The sequence below is a fragment of the Ambystoma mexicanum genome, chromosome 6p (genome assembly GCF_040938575.1).
Source record: "Ambystoma mexicanum isolate Mex_15411 chromosome 6p, UKY_AmexF1_1, whole genome shotgun sequence".
NCBI classification, from domain to species: Eukaryota; Metazoa; Chordata; class Amphibia; order Caudata; family Ambystomatidae; genus Ambystoma; species Ambystoma mexicanum.
The window spans coordinates 1455476422-1455500198 of NC_090935.1; the positions used below are offsets into that span (position 1 = coordinate 1455476422).

At 47.6% G+C, this 23777-nt stretch overlaps 1 protein-coding gene across 2 annotated transcripts in view; it reads left to right on the top strand.

Annotated features, from left to right (window-relative positions):
• The window catches only part of LOC138510519 (zinc finger protein 436-like), a 73931-nt gene that overhangs the window by 43053 nt on the left and 7101 nt on the right, over positions 1 to 23777 (top strand). The window contains exons 4-6 of one of the 2 annotated variants that reach the window (XM_069626231.1): positions 8387 to 8500; positions 12649 to 12762; positions 22315 to 22425. In XM_069626231.1, coding sequence (XP_069482332.1) covers positions 8387 to 8500; positions 12649 to 12762; positions 22315 to 22425 — 339 coding nt within the window. The remainder of the gene's footprint in view (positions 1 to 8386; positions 8501 to 12648; positions 12763 to 22314; positions 22426 to 23777) is intronic. The other variant, XM_069626232.1, reaches the window with a different exon arrangement.

Consider the following 23777-nt stretch of genomic DNA (forward strand, 5'->3'; position numbering starts at 1 on the left):
AGACAGAGGAGGCGGACATGGAGGCTTAGTTCAACACTGCTTTATTAAGTAAAGTCAAGAAAACTCTATTGTAATCCCCACTTCTAAAATGAGTTCCCTATGCTATAAACAACAAAAAGGTGCTTGTCAGGATGTCTCACAAACTAAAACAGGTTTCCCGTCCCAAACCTAGGCTAACGTAACACTACTCTTACAAAGTTCCTGTTGTGCTCAAAACAATGTCCTCCTCCAACCATAGGATTGTATCCCTTCTGTAGGGGTATACAGATTTACACCGGGAGTCTCGGTATTGACAAGACCAAGTATGTCCATTCCTGGGCTCTCGTGCCTGACGTTCTCAGGTAGACACCTGGCTTCCTGGATCTGGTTCACTGTTTCTTTACCTTCCAGAGGTTTGTTGCTTTTCTTAGCCCCAGGTGGGCTTTGGGCAGCTCGGGCCCAGTTGGTTGTTTGATTTTGTTGACCCCCTTCTGGGGGTGTACTCAGGGCTGGCTCCCCGTGGGCTACAGGCTTTTCTGACCCTTTTGCTTGTTCTGTTTCGTTCACTCGGTCCTCGGTCTGTCCTGTGGAGGGTATTGGCTTCTCTGGCCCCTTTGTTCGGTTTCGTTCACCCTGTTTTGGAGTATGCTCTCGGTTGGCCCTTCGCGGCCACAGGTTTCTCTGGCACCTTTGTTTGTTCAGTTTCATTGACCCCCATCCTGGGATGTGCTCTCGGTTAGCACCATGCTGTCTACGGACTTCTGGGTCCCTTTTGGTGGTGCCTCTCCAAGCGGTCTAGTCCTACTGGGAGCGTTGATGTCTATGCTGCAGGACGCCAGTACCCGTCGCCTTTGATGGTGGCAGCACTTTGTTCGTCAGTGACCCCTCTCTGGCTCGAGGTGCCACCTTCCTGGAAGGTATAACTTTCTCTGAACTATGTTTAGATTCCACCCACAATGGCGTCTGCTTCGTACTCGGCCCTTCTCTGCACGGCTCCGCAAGCCCATGTTCCTCACTCTATGGCAGATGCTTTCTCCTCTACTGGTTGTTTGTCGCTAAGTTCCTTCCTGGAACAGAAGAAGATACTTGATTGGTGCTAGATTCCACAAGAAGGTGACAGCAAATACAGGTCAGAAACTGAGCATTTCACATTAAAGGGGCCCTGCACATAATTGCCTTGCTCACTTCCCACGTAACCAATAAACATGTTAGACCATGTTATGGTAAAGGGAAGGTTGGGTTTTCTCCTTCTTTGGGCATTCATTGTTCCCAGAGACATGTGGGGGGTCACCTTTTTGGAGGGATCCTGTTTGCCCTATCACATTGGGAGGGTGTTGCGTAGCAGCTCAAAGGGGATGTCTCCCCCGTATGAAGAAAGGGCACATTCTTTGGATCCGTCACTCTCCTTGCTCTTCCACTCACCCCTCACTTTGATATTCTCTCCTTACTATGCTATCTAATCCCCCCTCATTTCATCCTCTCTTCACACCCCTTTCGCTACTCAGGCATATGTTGCCCAGCTTACCCTCCCAGCGACATGTGGCCCTGCTGACCCTGCCGGAGATATGGTGCCCTCTTCACTCCTCCTCTTGTAAACTCACTCTCTCTGAAATTCCCCCTGCCCCTTCTCTATCATCACACGCCCCTTTCTCACACACGCTCCTCCTCCCACTATACTATGTGCAACTGATCTCTCTACCTCTCCCCTCTCCCCTCTCCCCTCTCCCTCTCCCCATCCCTCCACCACCCCCACCCCCTGCTTGGGGTGGGCTTCTGTGTCTCCAAGTTCATTGTCTGTTGCCCTTCCCCTTGCCTGTGGTCCGCCTGGGGTTGGTAGGTCAGTTGTTGGTTGTCTCATTTCTGTTGGGAAAGAAACATCCCAACCCATGCCTTTTTCAGTTCTTTTTTTTTTGTTGCCCTGGTTCCGGGCTGGGTTTTCATGGTTGCCCACTGTAAATTCTGGAAGTTGCTGTCCTGAAAGAGGTAAAAGGGAACTATGGCCTGAAAAAGTACTGGGCGGCACCATGTGACAAAGAGTAGTACCCACTTTTGAGGGGATTTTAGGGACTGCGTGCCCCCAACTCCCACTCCTCGCATTTGGGATAGGAGTGGCTCTTGCTTTTATCTTGGTAATCTCCTTCCCCCAGGGTTGGGAAAGTCCCTCTCCCCTACCGATAGGATCATGTTCCTGGCCCTGTCACAGTACTTGAGCGTCTGCAGTCCCAGGCATGTTTTGAATGAAGAAACCGTACATGGTGGACATGTTGGAATAAATTATATAACAAGTCTCTGCCTTTAATCAAGCCTCTCCTGGATTACTACCATCAGAGATGGGCGGACAATTTATTTATTTTTTATTTATTTATTTTGGATTTGTAAAGCGCACTGCAGCCCGCTAGGCAACGAGGCGCTATAAGTATACTTAAGGAGGCTTGCTTGTGGGTTACAATAAGCCGCCCAATGTGTGAATCTTAACAACATACAGTTACTTGTAAAGTTGAATTACAGAGTACAATGTTCTACAGTACAGAGTGTGTCGAGTACAGATTATGGCAGTGGTAGAGGCATAAAGTAGAGAGCAGAAAGGCTCTTTAGACAAAGAGCCTTGTCTTTAGGGCCTTGCGGAAGGCAGCATGGGACTCGATGGATCTAATCTGATCTGGGAGTTTGTTCCAGAGAGTGGCGGCCATAGTTGGGAAGCTAGATCCTGCAGCACGCACTCTGCGTGAATGGGGTACTGTGATGCGGTTAGCATATGCTGTTCTTGCAGGTCTGGAGGCTGTTTGTCTGGAGATCCTTTGCGTAAGGTATCTGGGGGCGAGGCCGTGAATACATTTGTGGGTAAGGGCTAATGTTTTGAAGATGATCCTTTCCTTAATAGGTAGCCAGTGTGCCTGTCTTCTGATCGTGAAGATGTGTTCCCTGCGTGAAAGGCCAGTGGCTGCCCTTAAGGCGTTGTTCTGCACTATCTGAAGTTTGGCCAAGTTCTTTTGAGATGTGCCAATGAAGAGGGCATTGCAGTAATCAAGTCTAGAGCCGATGAGGGCTCTAGCTATGGCGATACAGTTCTGTTGGGTAAGGAATGGTCTGACAGTGTTGATCAGTTTGGCGTGGTAAGCTGCTGAGGACGCTATGGCGTTGACCTGCCTGTCCATGGTGAGGTTTGGTTCAAGGTATATGCCTAGTGTTTTGATCGTTTGTGATACTGCGATATGGATATTGTCGATTGTGAAAGTATGGTATTCCTTGGCAAGTTTATTTAGAGTCAGGGGGGATCCTATAAGTAGGAGTTCCGTTTTGTCGCTGTTTAAACAAAGCCAATTGTCTGCCATCCAAGATTGTATGGTGGAGTAGATGAGGTTGAGGGTGTTAGAGTCAACTAGATAGTCTCCTGTGAGAGGTATGAGCACCTGGGTGTCATCTGCATAATTAGTATATGAGATGCCCAGTGAGTCTAACATTTTGAATAGGAGTCTAGTGAAAAGGTTATACAGCGTAGGGGCTATGCATGAACCCTGTGGGACCCCACATTTGACAGGACTTGGGGTGGCATTGGCCGATTCGGAAAAGACCTTCATTACTCTCGCCTGAAGGAAGGAGTTAATCCAGTCACAGGCCTTAGGAGAGAAGTTTGCTGTGGAGGTGAGATGGTGACATGGGGTTTTGTGCTCAACGAGGTTGAAGGCAGCGGAGAGGTCAAGTAGCAGGAGGAGAGCAGTTTTGCCTGCATCGCTAAGTTCATCTATTTGGTTTTTCAAGTCTAGTAGTGCCGTTTCTGTGCCATGGCGAGGACGAAAGCCAGACTGGCGAAGTCCAAGAAGGTGGTTGTCCTGAATGTATTTTTGAACTTGCAGGTAGGCTGCTTTGTCCAGAATTTTCAATAGAAACGGAACCGTGGTGATGGGTCTATAGTTCCCTGGTGTCATTGGATCTAGAGAAGGTTTCTTTAGTAGAGGTCTCACCCAGGCTTCTTTAAGGGAAGTAGGCACATGAGCTGTTCGGAAGGACGAGTTGATGAAAGCAGTAACAAATGGTGCAAGTGCTGGTGCGCATTCTTTAGATTATGTGAGCCGGGCATGCGTCCCCTTTGCAATTGGAAGGCGTAATGGATTTTATGAGGGCAGTGACCTCTATCTCGTTCATGGCAGTGAATTCAAATTTGGGTGTCCGGTTGTCAGCATCGCACGTAGGGGGTGCTGTGTGGGAGGCTATGAGGGAGGCGAGGGCTTCTTGATGGGCAAGGATTTTGGTGTGCAGGGTGTCAAGTTTGTCAAGCATGGCAGATTGGATTTGGTTGCACCATGATTGATCTTTAACAATTGTGGTGGGTGGAGATGAGGGTGTTTCCAGTTCCCTAAAAATCGCGAAGATTTCCTTGGTCCCTGATTTTGCATTGTTGATCCTAGTATTGTAGGAATCAGCTTTGGCATGATTGATGGCTGTTTTATATTCTCTCGCAATCGTCTTGAATGCGGTTTTGTTCAGTTCAGTAGGGTTTCTTTTCCATGTGGAGAGTGATACCCTTTTTTTGGCTCGGAGATCCATGAGTGCTTGGGAGAACCAGGCATTAGAGTGCTTGGTTTTCTTGGCTTTTTTGGCTGTAAGAGGGGCGATGATGTCTACCGCAGTGGTGATCACCTGGTTGAAGGTGTTGGCTAGGATAACAGGATCGTTTAGAAAGGGAGGTTGCAGAGCTGGAACTAGAAGGTCCGGTAGGAGAGTGTCTTTTGTCAACTTCTTGGAGCTTCTAGAATGAGTGGCAGGGAGAAGGATAGAGGGTCTGGCGGGCGCTGAGGACGTGTCAATGTGAAAGTTGATATAGAAATGGTCTGACCAAGGTAAGGGGGTGAAGGTGGAGAAAGGGATGGGACAGTTGTGATGTGCAACCCAGTCCAGTGTACGTCCTTTGATGTGAGTGGGCTTGGAGATGCTTTGGAGAAATCCAAGGGTGGCTAGTCCTTTTTGAAGAGCAGATGCATTGGAGTCATGGGGATCGCCTAGGCCGAGATTGAGGTCACAGAGTAATACCTTGGATGTAGTTTTCAGATTGTGGGAGAGGGAGTGGATGATGGATTCTTGGAAGTCACCTAATGGGCCAGGTGGGCGATATACGAGGTAGAAGGCAATGCATTGCTGCTCCTTCCTGTGCCTCTGGTCATGCCAACATGGGATAGCAAGATAGATCTTACACCTGTGACTACCAGGAAGAACTCGGCGGCCACCACTGGCACACTGACCTCAACATCACAGATTGCAATGACAATAATAGTAATAATTTGGTGGTTTGTATAGTGCCTTATGCCAGGTTCAGTTTCATGAAGCAAATCTCTTTTTGCAAAGCAACCTTGTTGTACTTGACCTATGTCCAATCCCAATGACCATTGCCAACTTCTACATATAAAAATAACTATTGATGTATTCTACCACAACATATAAATTGTGTCTAGGGACTGAAATAATATGAGTTATAAATGAATATTCTCTTGCCACGGTTTGCACAATCGTTAAGCCACCAAGAGGTATGATCACATGTAAACATGTTGTGGAATAGAAACGTGCTTGCAACTTTTATCACAAAGAAAAGAGGAGCATCCTGTGGGTTGCTGCTAGAATACACCTGCATAATTTCACTTGTTAGGATATCCTGTATTTTAGTGCAGACTATTCAACAAACAGATTTTCTTCTATTGCAAACAAATTCACTTATATATTTGTAAAAATGTTAGGTAGTATGTTTGGAAAACGGGATTCTTTTTCAGAGTGGTGAATACGGATGGAAGTTAAATGAGGGTCATTTTCTCATGCAGTGAAATTTAAAAACTGAAAAGTACATCTCTTAAGTATGGCAGTGACATTAGCGAAGTTCTCTGCAGTAGATAGTGGGAAACTGCATTTCAAAGGTACATTTGAGAAAGGAAAAGACATCAGTGCCAGAGAACGGAGTAGACAGAGTGATTTCAGTAAATTAATGTGTGCCATAATGCCAGGCATTAGAATCCATAACTAATGAGAAACTTAGCACTAAGGTTTTACAACAGAAGAAATGCAATCTTTTAAGAAAGAGGTTTAATGTCTCAAAGGGGACGTTTGGAGGATTTTAAAGTAGGACTTTGTGTTCATGACATTCAAGAGCAAACCATTTTCTGCTAAACTATTCCTTCTTTCGGACCTTATCCACCAAATGCTCTCTACTTTCCGCTATACCACCAGTCATTAGTGATGAACTGTTGGAGGATTGTTGCGCACCCTGTACATGGTATCAAAGCAAAGGTTGGTAGACTACCGCTGAGTAAAGTCTGTTTATGTGTATTTGGGATTGGAAGAACACTGGCACAGGAAATGGGTTTAATCTTATTCTTAGACAAATCATGTTCAGTTTCTGCCCAAATATACCTCATGTACAGTTGTACATGTTTTACGCTTTTATTTGCATTAATTGTATTTAAGTGCTCAAGATCACGTGAGTGTTGCCTTTGGCAAAGTGCAATTCTGGCACCTTAGCAAGGAAGGAATAGGGATTCCCCTCCCCCTTAAGCACTCTCTTGTGCACCCCCTTCTAAAGAAGCCCTGTGCCGATCCTTCCTCTCCGGCTGACTATCGGCAGATCTCCATCACTCTGTTCTTGGGCAAACTCTTGGAAAAGCTGGCCATCTCCCAGCATAATCTACATAGTAAATCTGGTGGTTATCTCCATGACCACCAGTCTGGCTTCAAAACTGCCAGAAGCACGGAAACTGCTCTCCTGAACACCCGTGAAGACTTGCTCTCCAGTCTTGACTCTAATCTCCCTTCTGTCCTCATTCTCCATGATCTATCCTCTGCTTTTGACATGGTGTACCATGCCATCCTGCTCAATCATCTATGCGACAACCTTGGTATTACTGATCAGGCCCTGTCCTGGTTGACCTCCTTTCTCACCGACCCTCTCAGGTCCAACTGGGGTCTTTCCTCTCTTCTATCTCTCCACTTTCGGTGTTCCCCAGGGGTCTAACTTCTCTCCCTGGCTCTTCAACCACTGCCTGGCACCTCTTGCCCACCACATGGCTACTATCTGCTCCAATGTTCAATGTTAAGCGGATGACACTCCGCTCACTTTCAGGCTCCCCTCAGCGCCTTCTCTCATACCAGATGGTCTGGCCGCAGATCAGGAATGGTGTGCCGCCAATGATATCTGCCTTAATGCTAGTAAGACTGAGATCCTCCTCATTGAGAGATCTCTCTCTCTCTCTCTCTCTTTCTTTCTCTCTCTCTTTTCCCCCCTCCCCACTCTGGGCCCTCTTCCTGCTCCTTCCTGTGAGGCTCTCCTCACATCTCTGATGTCTCTAAGAAGTCAAACTATTAGCTGCATGCACCTCCTCAGAGGTATTCTTTTTCTCATTTTCCCCCAGAAGCTCACTTTCTCCAGGGCTCTGGTCCTCTCTAGGCTGGACTATTGCAACAGCCTCTTTTTAAATCTTCCTGCTTCAACTCTTCGACCTTTACAACTTATCCAGAACAGAACTATAAGACTTGTCCTTGGCCTCACGCCCAGGGATCGTATATCTCCAGCTCTGAAATCTCTTCACTGGCTCTCTGTGGCTTCAAGGATCCATTTCAAGACCCTTCTGGGGCCTGGGACCACTTTACCTCCAACTTTCTCTTCCAAAACATCTTCCTTTTCAAGCTCTCTGCTCATCCACCTCCAACTCACTGAGGGTCAGACGCTTCTCCAAGCAGAGAGTTGGGGGCAGATCTATCTCTTCGGCTGGGGCTACCCTCTGGAACAGCCACCCTGCCTCTCTTGAGGAGACTTGAGCAGAACCACCTCCTTTTCCGGAAGCAACTCAAGACCTTCCTTTTCGCTTCTGCTTTCTCTCTTTCTCTCCCTTGTTGATGCACCTGACTGCTCCGTGCACTGGTCACCTACTCACCCTCTGAACTTGGGCCAAGGCTCCTGCATGTCCAGTTGCCCTCGCACTGCCTCCGGGCTCCCCAGCAATCAAGGGTCTGTATCTGCAAACCTACAGTCCCTTCTCTATGCACTTATGGCCCACCTGCTGGCTGCACTTGTGGGTTAACTGCACTTCCCCCTTCCCATCCCTCCCCGGCACTTCTCCCCTTCCCTCTTCCCTGCACTTGCGCGATCTGAATGACACAAAGCCTAGTAAAATCGTTATTTTGTCCTCCCTTGTTTCCCCCTCCTTGTCTTTTTGCGCCTAGAAAACACTTGGGTACAGGTGCGTTATAAATGCCACATCATAGTGCGGAAATATCTGCCCTACTATTTTCTAAAAAATATTAATTAAATTAAGAAGGCCAATCTCTAGAAAGTTAAGAAAGGATTTCATATGATTTACATGAAGATAAAAAAGTAAACGTGATGTTAAGTTCACACATGTGTAAATCCATTATTCTTCCTTTTTGACAGATGAAATAATCCGTAGTTCTGATGTCCAATTCGAAAAGTTGAGAAATGACGAACAATGTCTAAATGATCCTCAAGCCTCTGGGGGAAGAGAAAGCAACTATTGTTTTGACACAGGTGAGGAATCATTTTTGTAGAATGTCATAATTTCTTTCTGATGTGCAGATTCTCCCTTATATTCATGCAGCAAAGTAAACGTGTCCAAAACTGAAAGCGTTAAAACGCCCCAGCAAGTCATATAGGAGCCATTTCATTTGAAAAGCTTAAACTCCGTCCTTCCCTACGCAGTGAAGGAGCTGAACATACACTAACCAATTCTGAAAGAGTTGCATCCATGCCCTGCTGCATTATCCATGTGGGTAATATCTGAACTGCAGCTGGTAATTCAGTTTACATGCTGGCAACAGCACCCTCATGTTAAATGCAGCAGTTCAAAGTTTGAGTGTGTTGAGCTCTTTTTTTGTTTTTTTGTTGCTTGAGAGAGAGACTTCAGGAGGGGGTGGGCGGGGTCTTGGTGTCAAATGCATTTGGGAGCCAGCGAACGCATGCAGGTATTTAAGTTGATTGAAGAGTGGTTAAAAGGTAAGTTAATACATTCCCACTCCAATGAGCAGTTTGGGACACTTGGCTTGAGGTTACAGAAAGTAATGATTTTGAATGAGATACTGTGGTTGTCACTTTAAGGGATAGATGAGAGGCAAGGCCTAGTGGACGATGTTTGATTCAGAAAGCAGTAAGGGAGTAACGGTTGGGATAGGAGGGAAACCATTTTGGGCTTTTATAATATGGCTGTGCCTCTTGATCTTTTGTTAGGATACAATTTCTTCCTATCTGTGTTTTAACCATAATCACTAATTTTAAATATATCACCTAATCATAAGGGGCTTCCGGTGCTTGTCTCGCGCTGGAACAATTGATGTTCCCTCCTGCCATTGATATGATGATATGATATGGCATTTATAACGCGCCTATACACACGTGTTTCAAGGCGCGAGATTGACACGACATATGGGCCACCTCCACCTGAAGTCAGTAGGTCAGTTCTAAGTGAAAGTCCCCTGAAGGGTTGAGCTGGACACTTGTCTGCAGTGTTGTGGTGACCCCGTCAGGTCTCGCCAGCTCACCACTTGTGCTACCAGAATTGGGGATGAACAGAAGGATAGGTTTTTAACTGTTTTGTTTACAATTGTGCAAGAAACATATTGCCTTATTATATTTGCCAAACTGAATACTAAATGTGTCTGGATGATATGGGAGATTATAACGAAAGGGATAAATAATTATTCCAACAGGCTATCCCTGAGGTGAGCAGTTGGCCCAAAGGATTTTTTAATGCAAGAATCCAAAAATCTAGGGCTTCACTGAAATGTTTGGATTTCCAAAAGTATAACAAAAATACCAAAACATTCTAACCTAAACCCCAAAACTCTACAACATTTCCTCTGATGTCCAAACAATTCCACACACGTTTCTCAAGGAGGTGTTGTCTCCTTTTCCCCTGTTGTACACATAAAGAGGGTGGTTTTCTCCTCCAGCTCTCTTCCTGTCCCATGGGTAGTCCTCTGCCATCGTCCCATAGCTTCCAGGCAGCCATGTATCTGCACGTGTATGGTGATCTGCTAAACCTTTGCCTCCTAGATGTTCTCTTTGCGCTCTGTGTTTCACTCAGTGCAAAATCTCACTGACCCTTTCGGGTTTGATGGATAAGCTGGACCCTGTTCCTAAATGCCCACTTCTTCACCCTATAGTGTTTCTCAAGCCTGCTTTCTCTTCCTAGTCTCTGCTTCTCTCAACCACACATTGTCCTTTTCTATCACCTTTCCAGCAAAGTGTCCATCTACCGTAGTCTTAGTCTCTTTGCTGTTTCTCCCTCTTATTTCCCAGCTTGTACCTCTCACTTCCAGCTATTACCTTTCTCCCTTTGTTCCCATGCTTAATCTCTCCCTTACATCCCTGGTGGTACACCTTGTTTTCCTCTCCAAGGGGGTACTCTTCTCCTACAGAGATCCTCTTTCCAGTAGTCCCCAATCTTCTTTACTTTCCCATGATTCTTCAATATTACCTTTCTCCAGGGTTTACTTCCTGCAGAACTGTGCCACCCTGCTTCTCTCTTTGTGTGGTCCCTCCCCGGTCCAGGTCTCCCAGAGTTTGCTACTCTCTATTGACCAGCTCACCTCAGGTATTTCACTCTTGGGCAAAGTCTCCTCACTTGCAGTTTCTTCTTCCCTCCAAGTTCTTCCTAGGACTGACGAACCCTGCCTGGGCTGGCTGAGCTTTAAATGGTGGTTGCTAGGGACAAGGGTTTCACCTATGTGGTGTGGGATATGCCACCCTCCAGCTGGTCCTTTTGACTAGGGTCAGGTGTTCTCTCGGGGGGCTCGCCTGAAGCTTTATAAGGGCTGACTGCCATTTTGGATTTCATACTGGCATCTGCTGCATGTAGGCTTTAATAACCATCCCCTGGAATATCCTCTGGGGCTGCTGTTTCCCTCTGTGTGCACTGGTAAGGGTGTTTTATTTCTGTTTGGAATTCCTTATTTGAGTTTGGGAAGCGTATAGTGAATTTGTTTCCTTTACCATTGGCTCTTGTCAGGGAGAGTGCACAATGCTGGCTATATTTCAGCTATGTCTGGTCTTTGGAGTATGTCCCTCAGCAGAGGGGAAAGCTGATGCATAGTATTTGTGCTTGCTTTTAAATTGATTTCCCTCGGCAGAGGGGAATATTGATACAATGTGCTGGTGTGAGCGTCAACTTTTTTTCTCCTCTGTGAGGATCTCTCTGAATACAAAATAGCAGAGCAATTGTTAAAGTTGTCGAAAGGCTTTTTGCTCTTGTGATAAAAGGGGCACAGCCTCTTTTTTTATACCTAGAGACTGGATTTGCATAGTGGGAACTCTTCACTTTTTTTTGTTTTAGCTCTACATGCTTGTTTAAGAAGTGGATTTTCTGGCCCCATGATGCTGAGGTGTTGGAGAGACCCCAGTGGAGACTAGTTCGGGGCACAGTGTGACAGGAACCCACCCACACACGTGTTGCCCCATCAATGTTTGCCAAAACCTTCAAATGTTAGTTTCTCTTCACTGAGAATTTGGAAAATGAAAGGATATGGGTGATTGAAAAAGGGATTGTTGTTTTTCTTTTCTCCCCCATGGCATTTCCATTGTGTGAGTTAACGCTCGTGGTTTGCACTTCTTTGTGCTTTTTTGCTGGAATTCCTATCTAGCCTGTCTTCTGCCGATTCTCTATGCAGTTCATCAATAGCCAAATAAGGATAGTGTGGGGTTCAAGAAGGTGGTGGGGCTACTGAGTAGTGGCTCAGCACAAGTGCCCTGGCCTTATCCTGCTAGCGTGATGCTGAATCTTGTCTGAAGGAGTCCAGTCATTGCAAAGAAAGGCTTGTAGGGACCAGGGCAAGGAACAATACATAGATCTGTAATTTTCTAGATGCGAGTGGGAGAAGACTTAGCGGTGTTGCGTTATTCCCCGTAGGCCTTCTGCATGCAGAATCACCCTTACTGTATGATATTCTGTCAGGTGCACTGGCATTCTGAATTGACAGTTGCTAGGTTGGTAAATTCATGGCAGACATGCAGTATTTCAGAAATTCAGCATGCAGTTTTTATGACACTCTGCTCGTCATTTGCATCATAAAATTAAAAGATGTATTTTCACCCTTGTTTGAGGGATACTAAATGCATATAGGACAGTGGGAGTTCACAATGCTTTGCCCCAGGGAGATAAAATGCACAACCTTCCTGTGAATTGTGCATGAAGGAGGTAGAAATGTGTGCATTCCCGTATCATCACTCCCTTTGGGGGTCGCATGCATATTTGTGTCCCGTTCACTTACAGGACAAAAACATTTCAACATGCTGGGAGGATGGTGACGCGGAATACTTTTACGTAAACCTTGTAGGTTGAAGTAAAAACATGTGATATTTTAAGGCAGAATCCTACCTCGTTACCAAGCAATATTTACTGCATCTAGTATTGCCGGATTGCTGTTTGAGGTAGATACTTTATACTCTTGTTGGAGTGGAGGCGGTAGTCATTACATCTCTATTCAAGAACTGTCTCCTAAAGCTACACCGGTGTGCTCATCAGTGCCATTCTTGAGCCAATTAGTCTACAAAACCAACCCATCCATTTGTTCCGTTATCCTGCAGAGGCCTCAAGTGATCAAAGTATTTATTTAAAAAAAAAAAAAAAAAGGAAATGTTAAGATTTTAACTCTACAGTATTTGTTGTTTGTTTTGGGTAACAGGATTACAGCCCTCAAACGCTGACAATATTCTGAGGCTGGAGCAAGAATTGCAAGTGCACTTGAAAGGCCATCATACTTCAGCAGGGACCGAATGCAGCATGAGCCCCAGCTTGGGTACGTAAACAGGCAGCTGAAAAATGATTCTGCATTTGTTAGGGGGTACTTTAAGTAGGACTTTAGAATACTCACACTTGGGACACAGGGCTCTAACTCTTAGGATAGCCCTGAACCGCATACGTTTTGCTGGTAGCAATGGCTGAGCAGCCAGGCTTATTTTGAGATACAAAGAACTTGAGTATGTACTGACACACTAAAGGTTATATACATAATGGTTTATTTTATATATACACTAAGGTAATGGTGATTCTTCAGAAAAGTAAGTACTATAACACACAATAAGTAACTTAGCAAAACCAATGCAATATTTACAGTAAGTAAAACACTTTTAGAATACTTTGGGAATGGTTTGGAATACTTTGAGAATGGTTTGGAATGGCAGTATGCAATTCAACAGGTAGGTAAAATACTTTTGTAATAACTGTTTCAGGTAAAATAAATGAAACAAGACCAACATAAATCAAGTAAATATTTTGCAGTAATTTCACAGAGGCATTAGGCGTCCATCCCAATCTAGTTAGGAGTGTCTCGGGGTCAGATTGAAGGATCAAACAAGCGAGGCAAAAACTGTACAAAGTTCAAAGGTTCCCAAGGAAGTCTTCAGTAGCAAGTAAGTAACACGTTTTGCTGAGGGAAAGGTTCAGGGACCTCAGGGAAGGCTCCCTAAATACACACAGGCATTCAGCCTGGGTGAACGTGGATGGGGGAACTCCCAAAAACACAAATCGGCACTCCAGCAACACAGGAGCAGTAAAGCAACTCTAAGTAAGTTCTAGCAAGAGTCGCACAGTACCCTGCAAGTGAGGAAGAGGATGCAGCACAGTGCCCCCACGAGGCAGCTGCAGACCTGGTCATTGTTTTTTTGGTCAGGCAGACGAAAGAAGGGACACTTAAATGGGTCTCGCAGCAGCAGTCGAGTGAAGAGGCTCCAGGCAAAGGATTCTTAATGGTTCTGTGATTTTGGTGCCCTTTTCAAAGCACCAGTGAAGAACACTTACCACCCGGTCGATTCACCTCGCTCTCTCGGTCCAGCACTCTGGTGAGGGAACTCTGAGGAATGGAATCTTGTCTCTGGAGTTCCTGATGGAGTCCACCAAAGTTTCAGGACGATTCGATCTTCGGAACAGGATGCACTGAAGGATGGCCACAGGTGCCCGGTTATTGCTGTTTGCAGCCGGTGAAGGTCACAGCTCATCGTGGGATGGCTCGAAATACAGGTCATCTTGAGACTGATTGTACCCACATATCGAAGGCAGAGAGTCCTACTTTTCGGGGCTCTCCTGATGCTTGGAAAAAGAGGTCGGACAGCAGCGATTACTCAGAAGGCATCCCAGGTCATCTGGAAGTGGCAGCGGGTGTCTTCTCTTCCTTCTTGTCGATTTTTCATTTCCAGTGATCAGCTTGTCCTCAAACTGTGGGTGATGGCTGTTGTGAGGGGTCAGAAATGCAAGACCGACACAATGGGCCTCATTACAACCTGCCAGTCCGGGACCGTGCAAAATCCGTGATGGCGGTAAAAACGTTTCCGTGTCCGCAAGGGTGCGGAAAAACCGCCCGATTACACGCTGTCGGTCGCGCGCACCACACGGACTCGGAAACGTTGTTACCGCCGTCACGGAATACCCCACGGAAATGGAAATAACGAAGCCACAAGTGGCGCAAAACCCGTTTCCGCCTCCGCCGCCACGGACACGGAACCGGAAATACCATGATCGCCAAAACAGGAAACAGAGAGGCGGCCATCATATAAAAGCACAATCCATTGCCATCCAGAGCCAGCACAAGCACAATCCTGACTCTGAGAAGCCAAAAGGGACCACAAGCATGTCTGCCAGGATTCCTGCTCAGAGGCAGCGCAAACAGCGCTTCAGCGAGGCGGAGCTAACCGTCTTGGTGGAGCACATTGTGGACAATGCTGAGATGCTGTTCAGCGCCGACCAACGGCGTGCCACACAGCAGCGGAGGAAGGAGGTGTGGGCCGAAGCTGCACGCAAGTGCACCGCTGTGGGCGTGGCAGTGAGGAGCGTGAAGGACTGCCACAAGCGGTGGGACGACCTGAGGCTGAGGGTACGCAACCTCATTTCCACGCACCGCCAACGCAGCAGTGGGACAGGCGGAGGACCCCCTTCCCCACTGAGGCTGCAAGCATGGGAGGAGCGTTGCAGCAGCGTCCTCCACCTAGAGGGAATCCATGGGATTGGGCAGGCTGAGGCAGGAGTGAGCCCACCTGCAGATGCCGGTAAGTGCCCAAACATGAATGCCACATGTAAATATGCAGTTGTGAGTACTGGGCCAAAGGACCCATTAACAATCCCCCCCCCCAGGCAGTGCATGTGTGGGCCAAAGGACCCATTAACAACCCCCCCCCCCCAGGCAGTGCATGTGTGGGCCAAAGGACCCATTAACAACCCCCCCCCCCAGGCAGTGCATGTGTGGGCCAAAGGACCCATTAACAATCCCCCCCCCCCCAGGCAGTGCATGTGTGGGCCAAAGGACCCATTATGATCCGTATGGCAACCAATATCACTGAATGCAGACACCAGCAATCAGATGCATGTGACTAACACTATTCAATGTACAATCTTAATGACGCATGTGATGCACCCATCTGCCACCACAACAACACTAATTGCATGTCCTTTGTGTCCCCACAGCCGTTTCAAGTGACAGTGATACTGCACAACAGGCCAGCCAATCAGCATCGGCAAGTACACTAGCCACCGCCACCACACAGGAGGATGCTGCCGGCAGTTCTGCACCTCTGGCCACATTACCAGCCACTACAGATGTGCAGCACACCACCACCAACATCCCCACCATCTCCACACTGGCTGAGTCCAGACAGGTGCCACAGGAACCTATCATGGCCACCCAACACAACACCGAAGGCAGCAGCACTGCAGAGGGGGCGGCCTGCAGTGATAACAGTGCCCCGCAAGAGCACTCGGAAACGGGGCCACAGGGGGAGATGCCCACATTGGAAGACCTGGGCTCCTTCCATGAGCTGGGGTTCAGCCCCACTTCACTGGGGAGTCCCATGAGGTCGCCCACCCCATCCATGGCCGAACTGAATGCCCGCATGCAGCGGATGGAGGACCAGCAGGCTACCCTCACCCAGCTGGTGGAGAGGCAGCTAGAGGAATCCAGGCTGCAGAGGGAGAGCTACAGCGCCTCAGTGCGTCGCCTGTCGAGGTCCATAGGACGCTTTGCGAGCACCATAGTGACCCTTGCACGCCATGTGCGGGAGGGCAATGACCACACCTCCAGGCTTGTGGAGGCCATGTTGGTTGGCCAACAGGCAAATCTGGCACGGATGCCCTCAATCCCTGATTCTGGCCAATCAAACACTACCACCCCATCCAGCTCCACTACTGCCAGTCCAAGGAGGCGCTCGAGTAGGCTAACGGGTCCCTTGGGCAAGGTTGCACAGAAGCGCACACGGAAGTGATGGCATGTGTGTGGGGCAGTGCAGGACACATGTGGACTACAAGGGTGTGAGAGGGGTGGTCACGTTTGGGTGGTGGGGTAGGTAGTTTTGGGGGTTTGGACAATGGGCTCTGGGTGGGGGTGGGCACGTTTGGGTGGTGGGTGGCCCCGGGTGTACAGCTTCCCTAACCAATGCACCTTCTTCCCTGTTGTGATTACATCAATACATCACCATTTCAAATCAAGATATACATGTGTGGACATTGATCATTTATTTTGCAGTGCAACTATTAATTCATTGTCGTCACCATGTTTGTGCATTACTGTGAATGTGCTGTGACTCAAAAGTAAATGCGAATCAGGGCATCCCGTGCTCTCTGGCCATCATGTGCACCCCCAGGGGGAGGCGGTGCCATCCCATCCCCATCCCCATCTCCATCCCCATCTCCATCCCCATCCCCATCCCCATCCCCATCTCCATCCCCATCCCCATCCCCATCTTCCTCATCTGCGTCTGGTGGCATTGGGATGTTCCTGCGCAGGCATATATTGTGCAGCATGGCACATACCAGCGTGATTTTGCCCGTCTTCACTGGGCTGTACAGCAGTGATCCGCCAGATCTGCTCAGACAGCGGAAACGGGCCTTCAGCAGTCCAAATGTCCTCTCAATCATTCCACGTGTGCGGATATGTGCCCTATTGTATGCCTCTTCATGCCTGTTCCTTGGTCTCCGTACAGGTGTCATCAACCATGGCGTGAGTGCATATCCCGCATCACCTACATGGGATGTAGATGGGGGAACATGTCAGTGTTTGTGGCATCATGTCCTCATCTGCTGCTGTGCATTCTTGTATCATCATTCATTCATGCATATGAACCATGCAGTGTCTGGAGGTATGTTTTGGCCATCACGAGGAATGTCGCTGACTGCATATGGGCCTACACATTAACTTGCATGTTTGCTGTGCCCTGCGGGTGACATTTGATTGTGTGCATGTCATGGTGCAGTGCTGTCCACACATGGCAGAGTGACTCCACTGTACGGAAGTAGTAAATACTCGTCGTATCATTTGCACGCCTCTCGTGCTTTTTGGGGCAGTGTTTCAATTGAGGGTGGGTGTCTGCAGTGGCACAGGGTTCATGGGACAGTGACGGGATTGGCTGTGGCAGCGTGTGCACGGGCACATTGTGGTGCCCTGTCATGTCTTCCTTCATGATGTTTGGCATCCGCTGTGTATTTGGTAGATGGAAGGGGGGTGATGCATGTGCGGTCACAGCGGCACACTCACAATGCTCATTGCCTGGACACACACACACCACTCCGACAGGGTTGTAGCATCGTCAGCTGTACTCACCCAATAGCCATGTGCTTTGTCCGGCATAGCGTTCCATGTACCGTGGCAACGTGGAATTCCGCAGTACCATTGAGTCATGTGATGAGCCTGGGAAACGTGCGCAGCAGTGTGTAATCAGTTGCATGGCATCACAAACCATCTGGACATTCAAAGAGTGATACTGTTTCCTATTGCGGAACACCGCCTCAATTGCATGTGGTACTGTCAGCTCGACGTGGGTGCAGTCAACTGCGCCTATGCAATTTGGCATGCCTGCCATGGCATGGAAGGCCAACTTGGTGGCAATGACCTCGGGGAGGGTGCGGGGTAGGGCTATGTGTTCCGACACATGGCGCAACAGGGCATCCAGTACCTGTACCAGGACTTTTGAGAAACACGGTTGTGATATGCCGTGCAGCTCACCAACCATGTGTTGATAGGTGCCAGTGCCAAGGAAATGCAGTACTGAGACAACCTTCAGGAGGGGGGGGATGGCGGTGGGGGTGTCAATTAGGCTGCTGATGTTGTCCTCAATCATGGCGGTGATGTGCATGATTGTTGCACGGTCCAGCCGGTATAGGGTGTGGATCTGTCCTGGGGTGAGGTTCCAGGGTGAGGCCCTGATGCGTGGTATTGGTGGCTGGCGGCGGGGTCGGGCTGGCTGGGCAATGGGGTTTGCCATAGCTGCAGGGTTGGCTGGTTGCCGCCTGCGCCTCCTCCGCCTACGCCTCCTCCTCTGCGCCATTGCTGCCACCATGTGCAGTACTGCCTGTTGGTTGAGTAGGCCCAGTCCCAGTGCTACTAGCCCTGCTGCCTGCATGGTTCTGTGTTGTGTTGGGCTGGGTGTGGCCCTTTTGTAGGCTCCCAGTGGCCTGCTAGGTCCAGCTGGGCTGATTTGGTGCACCTGTGCCCTGATTCAGTTCAGCCGGCAGTGTATAACGCCATGTTCGCGGTGGCGGCGGTTCCGCCACCGTGATCACGGTATTTCCGCCATTTTTTTCCCGGTATTTCCGTGTCCGCGCTAGTTGTGATGCTCACGGTGTTTCGTGTTGCCGGTAACGGAGGGGTTTCCGTGCAGGCGGAATTAAGGGGAACCCTATTTCCGCGGTGGCGGTTTAGGGTGGTGCTATTACCGGGGCCGCGGGTCATGATTGCGCGGACATGCAAACGGTGCCGGTATGGTTTTACCGGCAGTGTTAATTCCGGACCGGAGTACTTGTAATGAGGCCCAATGTTGTGGTTTTCTCAATGTTGGAATTTTTAATAAAAGTAAAGAGGGGTGACTAAACGCCAATCTGTCCATATCCTAACAAGGATGTTACTACCTATCAAACTAAAACTAAAGAAAGATGACCTAGATGTCCAAATGTATCTGACCCTCACACTAAAACATATAACCAAAATGCACAAGGTAAATATATCTGACTTCAATTCAACAAAATAGTGCAAAAGTTCAAACTTCAAGCTCTTACAAAATACTTCTTGTGACCAGGGTTTGATTCCCTTCCCCTGTATCAATTCAGGAAAACCCTCAAAAGAGTTCTGATTCAACAAAGTTCAATTCAGTTCAACACAAAATGTCTTTTCCATGTAATGCGTCCTTCCACTTGGTAAAGTAAGTCTCTTTCAAAAAACACTTATTCAAAAACCAAAGCAATTGTTTTCCTCCACACAGTATCCTTCCCAGGATGTAATGCAAATATTAGAATATCACAATTGTTCTTCCAATGGAATACTTTTTTCAGGAGAGCACAGCAACAGTCTTTTGTGAGGCAACAGTTTTTTTTCAAGATGATAAAGTTAACAGATTATTTCCACAACACTTTTTTTTATCACAGCTACATTTCTTCAAAGCAACTGTTTCGTTCCTGGTATACTCGTCTGCTAGGACTTACTACAACTGGCCCCTTTACTGGTTTACTCACCTGCCAGGAAGAAAAATCTCCTACTACTTCTACTACAATTAGTCTTTGTGTTAGTGGCAATATTTGTTCCAAGGTTCTACACACGAGTATCCCAATTGAGGAGGGTTGAACTCTGGTTGCCTCTCCTTAGAGTCTCTTGACTGTTGGCACTATGGGTTCCAGATTTCCCCAAAGTGGTGTCTCGGGGAAGGAGAATTGCACCTGTGTTGCCCTTTTGTCTCCTTGTTATAGTGTCTTCAGATTTCCCCAAGTTGGCATCTCATAAAAGGAGAATTGCGCCCTTTTTGCCTTTTAATTCTGCTTGCTCTGTGTTCAAAATTGTCTGGTATTAGCAAATTTTCTGCTCGGAGGGCCTCGGGTTACCTTTTCCCAAAGGCCAACTCGCTGGCTCCTTTAGGCGTCGCTCCTTGCTGCTGCAGCAGACCCCCCTATATACCGGCAATCCTGTTGACAGCTCTCCTGTACCTGCCACTGCTTGTAGGGCCCTTCTCTGGAGCGCCACCAGCTCCGTTGGGTCTCCGCATCCTCCAGTACCTCTGAGAGATTTGGGTCGAGAGCACGCCTCCCACATACCTGGTCTTCTCTTCCTGCTGCAGACAACGACTCTGCTTCCTGCTGCACATACTCTGCAAAACCGTATGCCTTCTCTTCCCCGTGTCAGCTTCTGCTGGCTCTCACACTCCTGCTTCAGCTCCAACCTCTTTGGCCTCTATTCTGACAGATTGTGCCTCTGCTACTCCTTCCCTCAGCTGTGGCTCATTCCCAGGTTTAAATGTGCAGCTCGGGTGCCTTGATTTCCAACAACTACACTGCACAACCCTGTTAATAGCACCTTTGATCCTCATTGACTCTGTGTCCATTTCCTCGACCCAGTACCACAGGCATTATGGACCTTGAAGTCCATAGTGGTTATGGCTCTTTCATGTCGCTTTAGTTTTGATTGATTTGTGAACTGAATGTAATCAGAGCTGGGAGATGTTATGTGATTTAGTATTGAGGTTAGGGCTTTTACCTAAGACAGAATCATGATAATTAGAGGATGTCACATTTGATCCATGAATTCCTGAAGTATAAAACGTATTCTGTCTAGGTAACTTGTCATAGAATGTTCTTTGGATCTTTTTTAATGCGAGGGGACTTGCATAGCGACAGCATGCCATTAGATGTTTGGGAATTATAGCATTACCATCCTCCTAAAACGATCACTACCGCTTCCCTCCCAAGAGAGTCACCACTTCCCCCTGACAACCATCTCCTCCCATGTGATCCTCCCTCCTGATGCCACCCCCAAGGTCATGATCAGGTAGAGGATACCTGCTCCTGGCCATGTGGGAGTATGTTTGCGGCTGGAGTTCAGTGATGACTCCGCAGGACTCGTCACACTGTCCTTTCAGGATAGCCAGCCTCTCAATTGGAACTGGTTCCGGACAGGCACAGCAGAAGACAAAGAACAGCAGAGATTCAGAGTCCTCCACTGTTTCCTGTCCTCACAGGCACACCGGCGCCTTTGTGGGCTTCACAAAGGGATCCCGCTGAAGACAAACCAAACCCTAACCCCCACCCTGCACGGCAGAAGAAGGACCAAGAAAGGACAAACCATCTTGAAGTTGGCGGGAAAAGAACACTGTCACCATTTTGGGTCAGTGGTGACCCTTCTGTGCACTACCACGGCTGTGAGTACAGCCTGGGAGTACAAATTGACAAAAGTAGGTAGGATAAAACCACTGCCACCAGCCACTCAGATTAGCTTGTCACTGTAACCAAAACATTACAGGAGCTGTGAGAAAGGGGTTATAGTGTAACTCCTCAGCCGTCCACATAGGGTGGGGTGTGCTAATCTCACAATAGAAAAAATTGGAAGGATACTATATATTCCTCTGCCATTGGGAATCGGTGTTCCTACAAGGACAATAACAGAAAATAATAATTGAAGCCCAAGGGTCCCCCAGCAACATTGCATAGAGAGTGCTGTGTGCCTCAAAAGTCAGACAGATACCACAAAACCCAGAGGAAAACATGTCTCCAAGATACATGTATAAAAAGAAATACAAAAGGATCCCAAGCATAGGGTAAAAGAATGAGTGAGTGTGGAAAAAGATTCCCACTCACTAAGAACAGACCCAAAAAATCCAGTAGTAAAGTGCTGGGGGACTTGCATGTGAAGGGGATTTCACATACAAATAAAAATCTACCAAAAGCATTGAATTGACAACTCTTCCTTGTGTGTGACAAATTCTCACAAAATGTTCTGCAGTGATTAGCCTAATACTGGCTCGGGTAAATTGGAGGCGGCAGCTTGTTTATATTGATCCATTCTAAGGTCTGCAATGAAGAATGAAGATTTCCAACCAATGAGTATAGAAAGGGCGGAGAGAGAGAGAGAAGAATAGCTGTCCTACTCCATGTCAGTAAACATTGTAAATGTGTATAAGTGTGCCATGACGTGCTATAAGCAGCAGGAGAGGGAGCAGAGGATGTTGCAGCCTGAATATAGAGACGCACACACAAGGACTCCTGCACTGTTGGCAATCATTTTATTTGTAACTTTTGGGTCGAGAAATTTTTTTGTAGAAACCCCAGACTATTTTTCAACTCCGAATCGTGCAATATTTACTGCATAGTGTTCTCAGAAATGAGAAATTAGGTAAATACCGAATGACTTGTAATTGGGTGGTTTGTAAAAAAAAACTTATTTGAAATCTCTGCTGCTTTTAGCATTACTGCCCAACTCCTAGTGAGGGCCTAAGAGTTCTGTTTGCTGACGACACAGAATGAGTCTGTGTAGTAGGTAGATGCACCCAATCAGCCAATTTCAAAATACGTTGGTTACTCTATCCTCAAATGTGTTTTTTTTCCCCGGTAGGACACAAGGACACCTTACCAGTTATCACATTCTGCATTAAAGAAGAGGCGGAGGCCTACCCTTTGGTGGATCAGGACTCTGAGAAAAGGCTGAGCATGAATTCACCTCTTGGTAAGTAAGCTGTTATTTCTTCAAAAGCAACACAACAGCAGGACACCTGAGCTACAGGCTGCATAGCGTGGATATGTCTACTCTTCAGCGGGCTGATACACTGCATACGCCCTGCATGACTACCACTGGTTTCTGACGAGCTCATTCTGAAATCCGGGCCCAGGTGTCTACCATTAACCCCAGTTGTTGTTTCATATTCTGTTCTCTAATGGACTCTGTGCAGGAGCAGAGGTAAAAAGCCTTAAAGGAATAGTGCGCTCAAAAATATTATTGTCCCAAAAGATGGGCAATAATCCAAAACATGCATCAAACATAATTTTAATGGAAGTTCCTATATAGACTTTTGAGCAAACGAGGCTGTAAGCGTTTACATTGGAGCATCCATTTTGCCATTTCAGGCAGCCTGCTCAGCTCATGCCCTCCCTTACTGGGAGCTTTTGCTTACTGCAGCCAGAGCAGAGCTGCATCAGCTGAGGAGGCCTCCTTCACTTTCATTTTACGTTTTCGGTGCTCCCCAAGCCAAGGGAAGCACAGAAAACGTAAAATGAAAGTGAAAAAAGCGAAGACGCAGCAATTATAAATACAACGTTGTTGTATTCGTGATTGCTGTGGTTGGAAAACCACGGCAATCACAAATACAACAATGTTGTATTTCTAACTGCGCCGGCATTCGCTTTGTGTCCTGGGCTCCCCCGGTTCGGGGGAACCCATGAGACTCAAACTGAAAGCCGCTGCAGTTAGAAATACAAAGTTGTTGTATTTAAAAATGCTGCAGTTTTATTTCTGTTTCTCGGGCTCCGGGAAACATAGAAAGAAAACTGCAGCATTTTTAAATACAACAGTGTTGTATTTATGTTTGCTGTGGCTTCAGCTTTGAGTCTACTGTGCTCCCCCGACCCGGGTCCTAACTGCTCTCGCCCACTTCGTCCACTGCCCGCCGTCCACTGCCCGCTAAGATAGTCTCCTAGGCATCCCTGTGACTGAGTCTGAGCACCTGTTCCCACCAAAAGTTCTTCCTCCAGCCGCCAAGGCCAGAGAGGCCCGAACCAGAGTTGCTGTCATCTTACCTTGGGGACCCACCAGTGACACAGCTGTTCTTCATCGAAGAAGGTATGGTCTCACTCATGGGTACTTACCTAGGCAGTTGTTTGCATTGCTGTTCGCTCCTCCTGAGCTTTTTGAGTCACGTTGGGGTGGACGGCCCAACTGTGTTCTCCCATGCCTAAGGACATCCGTCCTAGAGACAGAAATCCTTCAGATGGCCTACCCAGCTCCCCCTAAACCCTTTCAATCCAATGTCATTACTTACTTGCTACGCAAAGCATAATCTGGGAATTTGACAACTTTCACAT